This window comes from Staurois parvus, unplaced genomic scaffold, assembly GCF_062004578.1.
Source record: "Staurois parvus isolate SC_StPar_1 unplaced genomic scaffold, SC_StPar_1.0 ptg000902l, whole genome shotgun sequence".
Lineage (NCBI taxonomy): Eukaryota > Metazoa > Chordata > Amphibia > Anura > Ranidae > Staurois > Staurois parvus.
Genome location: NW_028318698.1, coordinates 1,536,171 through 1,550,929, shown reverse-complemented (window position 1 = coordinate 1,550,929; position 14,759 = coordinate 1,536,171). Strand labels below are relative to the sequence as shown.

The following is a 14,759-nucleotide window of genomic DNA, read 5'->3' as shown; positions in this document are numbered from 1 at the left end:
TTCTTCTAAGCTGAAGTAAGGGTTCCAGGGCTAGGAAAGAGGGCAGCCCCCCTCTATGAACAGAGAAAGGGGGTGCATTATCTGGAGAGATAACGAACCATAGCAGTGGGTCTGCGGTAGATAGCCTTCACCCAGGATATAAAGATAGGTGGAAACCACCATTTTTAAAGCACATACTACATGTATTCCCAAGAAAGTGAGTCAAATGCTTTATGTATGTCTAGGCTCAGGATCATGCCAGGGGATTTGTGTTGTTGTATTAGATGGATAACCTTGTGGGTATTGTCTGAAGCCTGTCAGTGGGGGACAAAACCCCCTGGATCTTTGTGAAGGAGATGATGTAAGAAGGAGTTAATTCGAGTGGCAAGAATTTGCTAAGATTTTGATGTTGACATTTAAAAGTGAAATGGGTCTACATTTATGTGGGTCTTGGGGTTCTTTTCCGAGTTTCGGGATCATCACTATTTGAGTTGCCGTAGATGATGGATGAAGATCTGAATGGGAGCACAAGTGGTTAAAAAAGTTGGTCAGAGGGGGAGCCACGGAGTTGGCAAATTTTTTATAGTATAATGCCGAAAAAAAACGTCAGGTCCAGGGTTTTTTGTGTCTTGAGTGTTTTTGTTGCTGCAAGGACCTCAGGAGCAGCAATATCAGTGTTTACTTTGTCTAACATAGGAGTGGATAGTTTGGGGAGGAACATATCCATTTTAAAATGCTGTGTGTGATGGTCTATTTTTCACATATGTAGTATTTGCTGGGCACATATGCAGACATGCTTGTAGGACAATAGTGCCTATGCATATTTATCAGGCAAAGACCCTATGTAAGGAAGATCTGGTTTGTTCCAGCACAAAAAAAACCCAGTGTAGTCACATGTACTTACTATGGCATGTGGCCATTTACATGGGGTGACTGCTGGATGTGCATTAGCATGCATCCTAGGGCATGCAAACCTTGTGATGTGTATATGAGTGTGCATGCACACTCAGGTCTGGTATTGGAACCAAACACCCTATATAAACTGGAGCATTACATGGAGAGATTGCTGAGTGATCTTCAGCTTTTTCCTTGGGTTGTATCCTACATAGTGTTTCTGCTTCCTGATTAGGTACCTTGCTGCCCAGATGTTACTGACTCTAGTGTCCCCAACTTTGTTTCTATTCCTTCTGTTTTGGTACCTCTTTGCCCAAGACACAACTTCGGTTTGTGTCTTGGCTATGCTTCTGTCATCTACTCTGGTACCTTTGTACTCTGGTGTTTCTGCATCCAGCTCCTGCATAGTGGTCTATAGTCATCTTGCCCACGCCCCTGACTGTCATACAGATCTGGTCTTTCATGCAACAGCGGCATTTGTGCCACCCTGTGTACTCATGTTACCTGTCACCACTTCAACGGTCGTTGGACAGGAGATGCAAGAATAGCCCACTCAAAAACTTGGCCTCCACCAGGTATGTGACCCTTATTTGATTTTTATTCCAATATCTCAGCATTGTTAGATGTCTATGGCTAGCTTTAGCAGTATGTGGAATCCTTTGGTTTCAATGCCTTGAAGTTTAGGATCGAATTGACACTGTAAATACAGCTGTTTAGTTTAAAATCCTTCTTTGTATTGTTGGTAAGTGCAGAACTCCCCAGTACATTAGTGTTCAAAGCAATGATTGCATGCTTATATTGGTGACAAGGACAGCACAAGATTGACCCATACGTTAGTGGACAGCTTAGAATTCCTTGATGAGCTAGTGTTCAGAGTATAATGAGCATCTTTATATTGGTGGTCAGGAAAGGTACCCCTTAAATAAATATCTCTGTGAGTACTACTAATTTCTATCAGTAGAAGAAGTGTTTACTTTCATTGGTGTCAGTGAAAGAAGACTGCTCTCTCACCTGGTGTAAAGTTTCTCTTTGCATTGGTGTTCAGTGGAAGAAGGCGCCCTTACATTGATGTCAGTTGGAGAAGTTCCTGCTTACATTGATGTTCATTGGGAGAAGGTCCCACTTACAATTTTGTTTAGTGGAGAAACCCCCCCCCTTACATTGGTGTTTAGTGGGAGAAGGACCCCATACATTTGTGTTCAGAGGAAGAAGGGCCCTCTTACATTGGTTTCAGTGGGAGAAATGTCCCCTTAGATTGGTGGTCAGTAAAGTGACCCCTTATATTGATGTCAGCAGGAAAAGGGGCCTCTTACATTGGGGTTTGATTTCTATTGAGAGAAAAAAAGGTCCCTTCCATTGGTGTCAGTGGGAGAAACGTTGCCCTATGTTTGTGGTCAGTAACACACCCCCTTACAGTAATGTGGGAGAAGGGCCTCCTTACATTGGTGGTCAGTAAAATGCCATGTTACAAGTCGGTCAGTGGGAGTCAGACCTTCCTACATCCACCAAACAAGTATGTTTAGAGGCTAGCCAGGGTACTTCCACTGCAATGGGCCCCAGGCCACACATAAGGTAGGTATGCACCCCCACCCCATGCTGTTTTTGTATCTAAAGATATTTTTTTTAGGACTGCCCTCGAGTAATGACGTGTGAATATGTTTTTAAAAAAACAGCTAAATTGTGTTTTTTTTATTCTTTTTTAATAATGTATAGCACCCCTGCCCTGGGCTGGCTAAAATTAGCATATGGCTCTCCTGTAATACGCTGGACTTCTATTTACTTTTTAGGTTTGATCAGGTTTATCCCCAGAAATAATGTGGAGGGATCACTCATTGGATTATGAATAGTTATCTGACCCTAGCCAATCCTTGGGAGGCTGACCCAGAAGGTGTAGTTGGGTAGACGATAAATATTTGGGAGGATCTGATCAAAACTCTCTTCTCCTGGAAGGCAGCCTGTGTGTGTTCCAGAGAGACTGCTACTGCTAATCCTTAGAAGATGCCATATGCTGGAAGCCTGAAAGATGCTACAAGGAGAAGCTAGGCTGGAGAATGAAACCTTCATTGAAGAGTGTTACAGGGGTTGCTGGACAGGAGCTGCCACCTGGATATTGTGAATACAACTCTTTGCCTATAGCTCCAGGTACTGAAAGGTTTGCGAGGGTTAGATGCCAGAAGTTCCTTCTCAGGACTTTGACTGCTCGTATGGAGTCTCAGATTTGCTGGCTGTCCCCTCTCTATTCAGCATTATTTGAGACCCCTACTATAAGGCCCAATACTGTTGTAACAAAGACTTTTCAGGAATCTGTCCTTCAAGATCTGTGTGTGATTTTGAGTATCCTGTGTAAATTATAATTGTCTTTGTTCCTAAACTGCATAGTTTATAACAATTCAGGCCAATTTACTGTATATGAATGTATTCAGACTTTTAAAATAAATGTGACTCAAAAACGTGCATCAATGATTCTTTTGATTTGATCGTTCCTACTCCACGTCAAAGCAACAATTCAAGGAGTGTCTAAGGCTATATGGGTCCACCACTGCATTTCAGGCAAGTGTACAATTATTGGACTTGAAAACTCAGATAAAACATAATGATACTTCACAACTATTTACCTGGATACTGTGGCTCTTCATCTCGACGTTCCCTTATTAGCAGATCAGAATTTGGAGCGGCGTTGTCCAAAACATCTGTACCCAACGATGCCTGAATTCCACACAGCGTAAAAATGAGTAGTATTACTAAGCTACATATCCAAGAAGTCTTCATCTTTTCAACCTGCATTAAAAAGATATCATATTATAGTGAAGATTATTACAGCAATGGTGCTCATGTCCAAAAAATGGTGCAAAATTTGAAAGGCACACAAAGCCCATGGTCTATGTTATTGCAGCTTTTACAGTTTTAAAATATACGTGTACAAAGTTTCAAACTGCTCCCAGTATAGCAGAGCTTTGTTTGCGTTGGGTTGGGTAGTGGGAATTTAAAGGTCAAAAGGTGTGTGTTGCACTCACCCACTAAATGGCCTGCTTACTGGTTCAAGAATTCTTTCTCCAGTAAGTGCACTAGCAGCCAGGCACACAGTCTCAGTCACTCTTCTGGCTCAATGGTCAGTCTAGGGCTATCCTTTTTGATGCTTTATTAAAAACTTGAACTTAATGTTGCAGGAGTATCCCATGTTTACCCTGCACCCATCTAAGTAGTAACTTGAGGACAACTACCTTCTCTTCAAAGTTTCCTAGCATAATCCTTGCATCAGTAAATAATGGACTAAACTACACAGGGACACCATAAGCGAAGGCCATGTCTAAGCACAGGCAGCAGCACACAGTCACTGGGATCTCACACACCAGTCGGTTCTCAAAAATGTCCTTGGAGAGCCTCTTTCCAATATCAGCCAGACATGTGATTATAGTAGAGCTAAAAAGACTAAATTTACCTAGCCTGACTAGCAACCAAACTAGGAGGGTGCTACATGTACATCATACAACAGAAGACCCTGTGGTAGTCTGAGTATTCTATACAGACCTACAGCTATCGCATATATGTAACTTAAAGCAAATAATTTCTTTTCCTATGCAGCAAAGCAATAGGTATGATATAATACCTCCCCAGCAGCACAAACTCACCTTTATTTCGCTTCCCCGGCAATCTGTTTAGCTGCTTAGGCTGAGGAAAGTATTTCCATGTAGGAGGATTTGACTTGTTCACCTTGCGCTCACTTGACAGTGATAGGTCAATCATGAGGGTAAAACAAAGAGCCCTCAGCCCTTTGTAAGCAGCTGGGGAGGAGCGCTTTAAAACAAGCTATAAGTAAGGCCACACTGACCAAAATGCATTAGCACCTCTGTCAGACTTTGACTGTAAGCTGCGGATCAAATCAAGGATATATACTGGAATAAATAATATAAATAAAGATATATAATGCCAAAAGTATTGGGATGCCTGCCTTTACACGAACATGAACTTTATTGGCATCCCAATCGTCTTAGTCCGTAGGGTTCAATATTGAGTTGGCCCCCCCTTTGCAGCTATAACAGCTTCAACTCTTCTGGGAAGGACGCCCACAAGGTTTAGGAGTGTGTCTATGGGAATGTTTTGACCATTCTTTCAGAAGCGCATTTGTGAGGTCAGGCACTGATGTCAGACAAGAATGTCTGGCTCGCAGTCTCTGCTCTAATTCATCCCAAAGGTGCTCTCTTGGGTTGAGGTCAGGACTCTGTGCAGGCCAGTCAAGTTCCTCCACTCCAAACTCGCTCATTCCTGTCTTTATGGACCTTGCTTTGTGCACTGGTGCGCAGTAGTGTTGGAATAGGAAGGGGCCATCCTCAAACTGTTCCCACAAAGTTGGGAGCATGAAATTGTCCAAAATGTCTTGGTATGCTGACACCTTAATAGATCCCTTCACTGGAACTAAGGGGCCAAGCCCAACCCCTGAAAAATAACCCCAAACCATAATCCCCCCTCCAACAAAACTTTACACTTGGCATAATGCAGTCAGGCAAGTATTGTTCTCTGGATACAGCTACTCGGCCATGAAAACCCATTCTATGGTGCTCTACACGCATTGTTGTGCTAATCTGAAGGCCACACAATGTTTGGATGTCTTTAATTATTGACTCTGCAGTTGACGACATCTGCGCACTATGCACTTCAGCATGCGTTGACCTCGCTCTTTTATTTTACATGGCCTACCACTTCATGGCAGAGTTGCTGTTGTTTCCAGTTGCTTCCACTTTGTTATAATACCACTAACAGTGGAGCGTGGAATATTTAGTAGCAAGGAAATGTCACGGATGGACTTATTGCACAGGTGGCAACCTATCACGGTACCACGCTTGAATTCACTGAGCTCCTGAGAGCGACCCATTCATTCAAAATTTTTGTAGAAGCAGTCTGCATGCCTAGGTGCTTGATCTTATACACCTTTGGCCATGGAGATGATAACACCTGAATCCAATGATTTGGAGCAGTGTCCCAATACTTCTGGCAATATAGTGTAGATCAGGTGTCCAGCTGTTGCGAAACTACAAGTCCCATTATGCCTCTGTCTTTGGGAGTCGTGCTTGTAACTGTCAAACCCCTCATGGGTCTTGTAGTTTGGCAACATAGTTACATATAGTTAAATAATTATTCTGGCTGAAAAAGGACAAAAGTCCATCCAGTTCAACCATTAAAAAAAAAAAAATGTTATAATCCTACACCCACAGTTGATCCAGAGGAAGGCAAAAAACCCCCCAGCAAAGCATTATCCAATTTGCTCCTGCTGGAAAAAAAATTCCTTCCTGATCCCCCGAGAGGCAATCGGATATTCCCTGGATGAACTTTACCTATAAATGTTAGTATCCAGTTATATTCTGTGTATCTAACAAAAGTGCCTAAATAGTTCTATCCCCAAAGTCTCTCAGCAGAGCCAGTGGTGTGGGACCAGTAGAACCTTTCCTCTCATCACTCAGATAAGTAACAATTGACACCAGTGATGGTTTCACCTGTCTATAAGGGAGCTCTTCTCCCAGTGACCAGCAAAGTAAGATGGTTCATGAATGTAGGTGGACCATCACCATGAAAGTGGGCTGTGACCACGAACGTAAGTGACCATCACCATGAAAGTGGACTATGACCATTAATGTTACATAGTTAGTCTGGCTGAAAAAAGACAAAAGTGCATCCAGTTCAACCATTAAAAAAAAAGTTATAATCCTATACCCACAGTTGATCCAGAGGAAGGCAAAAAAAAAACAATTTGCTCCTGCAGGGAAAAAAATTCCTTCCTGATCCCCTGAGAGGCAATCGGATATTCCCTGGATCAACTTTACCTATAAAATGTTAGTATCCAGTTATATTCTGTGTATCCAAGAAAGAATCCAGGCCTTTTTTGAAGCAATCCACTGAGCTGGCCAGAACCAACTCTTGAGGGAGTCTATTCCACATTTCCACAGCTCTCACTGTGACGAAACCTTTCCGTGTTTGGAGATTACATTTCTTTTCCTCCAGACATAAAGAGTGCCCCCTTGTCCTCTATGATGACCTCAGGGTGAATAGCTCTACACCGAGTTGACTATATGAATCACTGATGTATTTATACATGATGATCATATCCCCCCTTAATCTCCTCTTCTCAAGACAGAATACATTCAGTTCCTCTAATATTTCCTCATAGCTGAGCTCCTCCATGCCTCTTATCAGTTTGGTTGCCCTTCTCTGTACTTTCTCCAGTTCCTTAATGTTCTTTTTGTGAATTGGTGCCCAAAACTGAACTGCATATTCCAGATGAGGTCTTACTAATGATTTGTACCGGGGTAATATGATATCTATCTCTCTGGAGTCTATATCTCTTTTAATACAAGATAGGATTTTGCTCGCTTTAGAAACCACACCTTAGCATTGCATGCCATTATTAAGCTTGTGATCTACCAGAACTCCCAGATCCTTTTCCACCATTGATTCCCCCAGTTGTACCCCCCCAGTATGTATGATGCATGCATATTCTTAGCCCGCAAGTGTATAACCTTACATTTATCAACATTAAACCTCATTTGCCACATGGTTGCCCAATTAAACAGTGCATTGAGGTCGGCTTGTAAGTTGAAGACATCCTGTAAGGACGTTATTCCACTGCACAGCTTGGTGTCATCTGTAAAGACTGAAATGGGATTTTTAATCCCAGATCCTATATCGTTTATAAATATATTAAAAAGTAAGGGTCCCTACACTGAACCTTGGGGTACACCACTGATGACCCTAGACCATTCAGAGTATGAATCATTAACCACTACTCTGAATATGATCTTTTAGCCAGTTTTCTATCCATTTACATACAGATTTTTCCAAACCCGCAGACTTTACCTTACACATTAGCCATGTGTGGGGAACTGTGTCAGAGGCTTTTGCAAAATCCAAGTATACTACGTCCACCGCCATCCCTCTGTCCAAGTATACCACGTCCACCGCCACCCCTCTGTCCAAGGTTTTGCTCACCCCCTCATAAAATGAAATCAGATTTGTTTGACAACTTCTGTCTTTCATGAATCCATGCTGTCTGTTGCTTAAAATATTTTTTTTAGCAAGAACCCATCTATGTGGCCTTTTATTAACCACTTGCCGCCCAGCCACCGCATATAAACGGCGGCAGGGCGGCGCTCGTAGGCAAAAGCACGTTTTAAAACGGCTGCCTTCAAAACAGGTAGGGCCCTACCTGTTCCGTGGGTGTCAGCAGCGGGTCTCCGCCGCCGGGTCACGGCCGTTTTTTACCGGCCGTTTTCCCGCGATGAGCGGTGATCACTGACACAGAGCAGGGCTACATTGTTTACACACAGCCCTGCTCTGTGACAGTTCGCCGACAAGCTGCAGAGGGAGAGAAAAGTTTCTCTCCCTCGATCAGCTCCCCCCTCCCTCCCCCTGTCCAGTACACACCCACGCCCCCTAGTAAAACACTCCCCTTACACATCAAATTCTAAAAATGTTAACCCTTTCCTCCCCAGTGACATTAGTACAGTTTCAGTGTTTTTTTTTCACTGATCACTGTATTGGTGTCACTGGGGATGTCAGTGACCCCAAGTCTGTTCCCCCCCCAGTGTCAAAATGTCCGCCGCAGTCCCGCCATAAGTCGCTGGTCGCCGCCATATGTCGCTGATTGCCGCCATATGTCGCTGATCGGCGCCATTATTAGTATAAATAAAAATTAAAAATCCCAGTATCTTTCCCGCCATTTGTAAATGCTATAACTTTCACGTAAACCAATTAATTTACACGTATTGGGGTTTTTCTTAGCAAAGACATGTCGCAGAATGCATTTTGGCAGAAATTTATGACTAAATTTGATTTTTGCATTTTTTTTTTACTTGACATGTTTTATAGCAAAAAGTCCAAAATATTGTTTTTTTCCTCCTTTTTTTTAAAGCGCAAAAAATAAAAACCGTACAGGGGCGATCAAATACCACCAAAAGAAAGCTCAATTTGTGGGGAAAAAAAGGATGTAAATTTCATTTATGTACCGTATTGCATGACCACACAATTGTCCGTTAAACTAGTGCAGCACTGTATAGCAGAAAAATGGCGTAAATTGCAGTAGTTATACCATAGATTGTAGGCGCTATAACTTCCACACAAAGCAATCAATATACACTTATTGGGATTTTTTTTACCAAAAACATGGAGCAGAATACATTTTGGCCTAAATTTATAACCAACTTTGAGTTAACTATATATTTTTTATAGCTGAAAGTAAAAAATATTGTTTTTCTTCAAAATTTTTGGCCTTTTTTTGTTTATAGCGTGAAAAATAAAAAGCGCACAGGTGATCAAATTACACCGAAAGAAAACTCTATTTGTGTGAAAAAAAGGACGTATATTTCGTTTGGGTGCAGCATTGCATGACCACGCAATTATCAGTTGAATTAGTGCAGCGCCGAGTAGCAAAAAGAGGCCTGGTCATTAAGGGGGGTAAATCATCAGGAGCTCAAGTGGTTAAACTCTCCAGTATCTTCCCAGCTATAGAAGTTAAACTAACAGATCTATAATTACTTGGTAAAGATTTTGACCCCTTTTTTAAATATTGGCACCACATTGGCCTTACGCCAATCCAGTGGTGCTATGCCAGTCTTTTTTCATTTTCAGCAAGTTCTGTGAATTGAGCTGGAATCAAACAATATTATATTTCCAATGTAAAATATGAATCTCCCCATTCCCCATGTAATGCAGATGAATAAAGGCAGACCTAGATACAGTGATTAAAATTTGCTCTAAAGAACTCCAATCAAGAGGCCGCTGGGCAATACACTGGGCAGGATGAGGTGGGGTTGTACATGAAGTTATTGGTACTCTTGCCCTGTAAGATTAACTCCTAAATCAGAACGCCACCAGGGATGTAATCTGCATGATGTTAGTAAGTACTTTTTCCAGCAGGTGCCGAAATAGATGCTAGAATTTGGTTGTGGCATTTGATTGAAGGTTCCCCAGGAAAGTAAATAGATTGTGTGACTATAGTGGATATTGGAAGTTAGGCTTCCCTGGTGCAGGTACTACCCACTATATGACAACTCCTTCTCCCACTACTGCTGCGGGAGATGCTTGCAGTACAGTTCAGGAATGGTTGTTCCAGTTTGATATAGATGGCCACCTTTTAAGGTGGGGCCTTTAACACCATCTTTCATGCAAACTCCCTGAGGGCAAAGATGGTGGGGCCTTTGACACCATCTTTCATGAAAACTCCCAGACACATGGATGGATCATGTAACCAGGGGCAGACTGACAACTCATGGGGCTCCCGGACAATAGGGGATCATGGGGCCCCTGTGTCCTTGCCCAAACTCAAAAAAGCCTATGAAAAAGGTACCAGGGGCATCTCATGGGGCCCTCTACTGTCCCTGGGCCCTCAGGCAGTGCCCGAGTTTCCAAATGGTCAGTCCGCCCCTGCATGTAACTATAACAGGGTGGTTCCACAACCTTCACACCTCCCATCTTGTCTTCAGACAGATAATCAACTTCTGCTTTGACACATTCCATCGTGGTTGTATTATGGCATCCTCTCTCAACCTTTTTAACCCTTGAAATAAACTTTCTGGTTTCAGGGAACCCCTGCTAAAAAGTCATGATGCATTAGGGTGATGCTCAGTGGAAAGAATGCTCCTTACACATGTAGTCATTGGGAGGAATTACCCCCTTATAGATAGCTAAAATGATAAGTGTCAGATGGAACTTAACTGAGAGGTGGAAATTGCTCATTGCTCTTGGAACCTCTAGCAACCTCTGGAGGAACACTATAGATTCGAGAAACCTTGGTTGGGAAACCCTGGATTAAGGTGTCTGTGCTACCTCTGTGGCAATAATTGCTCAGTAGAAGTGAAGAAGTAGCATGGATAAGGTACAAAATGTCTTTAACATTACAGAACAAGTTAAATGTGACTAATTATTACTGGTAATACCTTGACCTGGATAAGTTAGAACTATCCTGGACATAGAAAAAAGTTGAGTTTTGGCTACTCATACACTTTTACAAGTTTTGGGACTTTTATAAAGTTACTCACCTTGTTTTTTTATATGGTCTTGGGAACTGTTCTGTGACTCCACATATCTTCATAAACTTGCAGGCGGAACATTATCCTATCTATTTATTATAGCCTACACTGCAGATATCTGGCAGCAAAATATTCCTTACTGTAGCGTGCAAAATGTATTCATCTGGAAAAGATGTGATTTAAGTACAAGCTACAAGTATGGTAATAGAATAATGAAATCACATCATATTATGCGAGGTGACCGAGCAGCAGCTCTTATATGGATTTTTCTAGCGGAAATAAATGTCACAAAACTGTCAGATTGCTAAACTTAAAGTGAGACTGGCTGTCAAAGCAGACACTTCATTTAGCTGACTGATGGAGCCATCATGCCAGCTAACCTCCCTGACAATCCAGAGCAATCCCTGTGGCCTCATGCTACACTCTATATCAGTGGTTCTCAACCTTTCTAATGCCACGACCCCTTAATACAGTTCCTCATGTTGTGGTGACCCCCAACCATAAAATTATTTTTGTTGCTACTTCATAACTGTAATTTTGCAGTGTGAGGACTAGCGCCCCATCACTGATGTCAGTGGGATGAATAGTGTCCCATCGTTGGTATCAGTGGGAGGAATAGTGCCCCATCGTTGGTGTCAGTGGGGGGAGGAATAGTGCCCCATCGTTGGTGTCAGTGGGGGGAGGAATAGTGCCCCATCATTGGTGTCAGTGGGGGGAGGAATAGTGCCCCATCATTGGTGTCAGTGGGGGGAGGAATAGTGCCCCATCATTGGTATTAGTGACACAAATGCTGGGGCACTATCCCTCCCACTGACACCAATGATACTTACCTTGCTGACCCCTGCTCCAGCCTGGGCTCGCTCTCACCCTCTCCCATCTACAGCCTGCATACCTGGCTGCAGCAGCAAAATTTGCACTTACCTGTCAGCTGTCTTCCTTCTCTGGCCTCTCTCTTCACTCGCTCCTGCAGCTCCCTCGATCTTCTTCGATCTCCGCGCGCTGCCGCTCGGCTCCTCCTCTCCAAGCTCCACCTCCTCGCCGGTGATTGGCCGCCTGTGTGCCTCTCCTGAGCTACAGTTCCGGTGGCCAATCAGCGGCGAGGATGCGGAGCTGTTGAGCGATCCCGGAGGTGTGGCCAGGTGACAGGGGCAGCATATCATCCCGCCCACAGATCGCCTGAGACGGGAGCGGTGTCTCGGTTCCTAAGACCATCGGAAATATGTGTTTTCCGATGGTCTTAGGCGACCCCTGTGAAATGGTCGTTCGACCCCCAAAGGGGTCACGACCCCCAGGTTGAGAACCGCTGCTCTATATGATTCAGTCAGAAAGTTTCTTTGTGTGGTTGAGGATGGACAGTTTTTACTTATGGCTAAAGTTTTTCATTACCCAACTCCATGCTAAATTAAAAAAAAAAAAAAAGTATTCAAAATAGAAGCTATAACTATAATACTCATCGCCATTCTGGTGCCGTTTCCTGCTGTACGTCTATTCTTCCACAAGGTGTCCTTAGTCTTCCAGGTTGAAAAATGCCTGGCCCACTACAGCTCTTTCACACTGGCGCTAGAGCGTGGTCCCCCCTGAAGAGTGATCTGCATTTAGATCACTTTTCAGAGGGCTTTTGACAGGCAGTGTTTTATCATCTCCTCCTTGATTTAAACCCATAGTACTACAATACTACTCCGCAATTGCTTGCATTGCATGCAGTTGCAGTTGCCCCATTGAACTTATTGAGTGAGTTGGACAAGCTGTGCAGATTGTCAAAATATGCACCCAGAGTTAAAAATGTCAAGCACAACATCACAGTTCTGTCTATCTCATTTTACAGGCCGGGGTGGGGGGGTGTTCAACCACTCAGGCTTTTTTGGAAAAGGTCAAGGCAAAGAACCCATCCTATCCAGCAACTCCTATGGGGGGTAGCACTACAGTTGTCACCTATAGAAAAGTGCATAACATCCAACTTTTGGAGATGGGAATGAGGAACACTTCTAAGCAACAATATATAGGTATATGGCACACCCCCTGCCATGCCCCGTTTGGGTAACCCTCCCCCCCCCCCAGTCCTTTTTCTTACCACTACTATTCCTTTGTACTGGCTTTTGACATTTACAAATGCAGCAATTTAGAAACTGGATGAAAGGTTTAGCACTAGGTGATACACTAGTTGAAAGATAAATACTGTATTTTGTATATAACTACCAGAGTGAAGGGAAAATGAGGAGGAAAGAGGGACAGAGGGACTTTGTTCCAAATCAGGGACAGTCCCTCAAAATCAAGGACAGTTGAGAGCTATGATAGTGCGTTTGTAGGAATGTGTTTGTAGGAATGTTTGACTTAGTTTACCACATGCCTGGCCTTGGGTAAATAAAGCTATTTGTAATTGTTTGTCATGATAACAAGAGTGTCTAATCAGTAAATACATGGTCTACATCAGTGGTTCTCAACCTTTTTGAGACCAGGGCCCTGTAAATTCTTCCAGAACCTTACATGCCCCAACAGTAAAGAATAAGGTTTATACTCACACATATTCATAAGAATATTGTAATTCCCCTCCCCTCTGAAACATGCACACATCACCCCCATACTTAAAAAGCCCTCCCTGGACCCCAATGACCCAAACAACCTCAGACCCATCTCCCTGCTCCCATTTACATCTAAACTCCTCAAGCGCCTAGTCTACACCCGCCTAAGCTCTCACCTCAACGACAACAACCTCCTCGCTCCCCTACAGTCCGGCTTCCGTCCCCTACACTCCACCGAAACTGCCTTATTCAAACTCTCCAACGACCTGCTAACCGCCAAAGCTAATGGCCACTATTCAGTGCTCCTACTCCTTGACCTCTCTGTGGCCTTCGACACAGTCGACCACCCCCTCCTCCTCAAAAAACTACACTCCCTCGGCCTCAGAGATTCTGCTCTCTCCTGGCTCTCATCCTACCTGTCACAACGCTCTTTCAGCGTTACCTATAATGCTACCACCTCCCCCTCACTCCCCCTCTCTGTTGGGGTCCCTCAAGGCTCTGTCCTCGGGCCCCTTCTCTTCTCCATCTACACCTCCTCCCTTGGCCAACTCATACACTCTCCCGGCTTCAACTACCACCTCTATGCTGATGACACACAAATCTATCTCTCAACCCCCCACCTCACCCCCTCGGACTCCGCCCGAATCACACACCTACTGAGCGACATATCAGACTGGATGTCGCTACACTTCCTTAAACTGAACCTCTCCAAAACTGAGTTTCTTGTCTTCCCCCCAGCCTGGACACCACCCCCCATTGACTTCTCCATCACATCCAACAACGCCACTATCAAACCCGCCCGCAGGCCAGAGTACTTGGTGTCATTCTGGACTCCAACCTATCCTTCCAGCCCCAAGTCCAATCTTTAACAAACTCAACAGACTCCACCTCCGCAACATCGCCAAAATACGCACGTTCCTAACCCCAGAAACCACTAAACAGCTCATCCACTCCCTCATCATATCACGACTCGACTACTGCAACTCCCTGCTCACTGGCCTGCCTCGCCGCTGGCTATCCCTGCTTCAGTCGATCCTGAATATGGCTGCCAGACTCATTCACCTTTCCAACCGCTCCATCTCCGCCACCCCCCTCTGCCAATCCCTCCACTGGCTTCCGATTGCGCACAATTCAAATTCAAAATCCTAACACTGACGTACAAAGCTGTCCACCATACTGCCCCGAACTACATCACTGACCTAATATCCAAGTACCGCCCAGCACGCACACTCCGCTCCTCACAAGACCTCCTTCTCTCTAGTTCCCTGGTCTCCTCCTCCCATGCCCGCCTCCAGGACTTCTCCAGGGTGTCACCCATCCTCTGGAAGTCCCTGCCCCAACCCATCAGATT

The 14,759-nt window shown here is 44.1% G+C and overlaps 1 protein-coding gene across 1 annotated transcript in view; it reads right to left on the bottom strand.

The window, feature by feature from the left end:
- LOC149442216 (uncharacterized) overlaps positions 1–14,759 on the bottom strand; it is a 37,883-nt gene that overhangs the window by 7,519 nt on the left and 15,605 nt on the right. The window contains exon 3 of the mRNA XM_089656396.1: positions 3,489–3,651. Within this exon, the coding sequence (XP_089512522.1) occupies positions 3,489–3,642 (154 nt within the window). The 5' untranslated portion in view covers positions 3,643–3,651. The remainder of the gene's footprint in view (positions 1–3,488; positions 3,652–14,759) is intronic.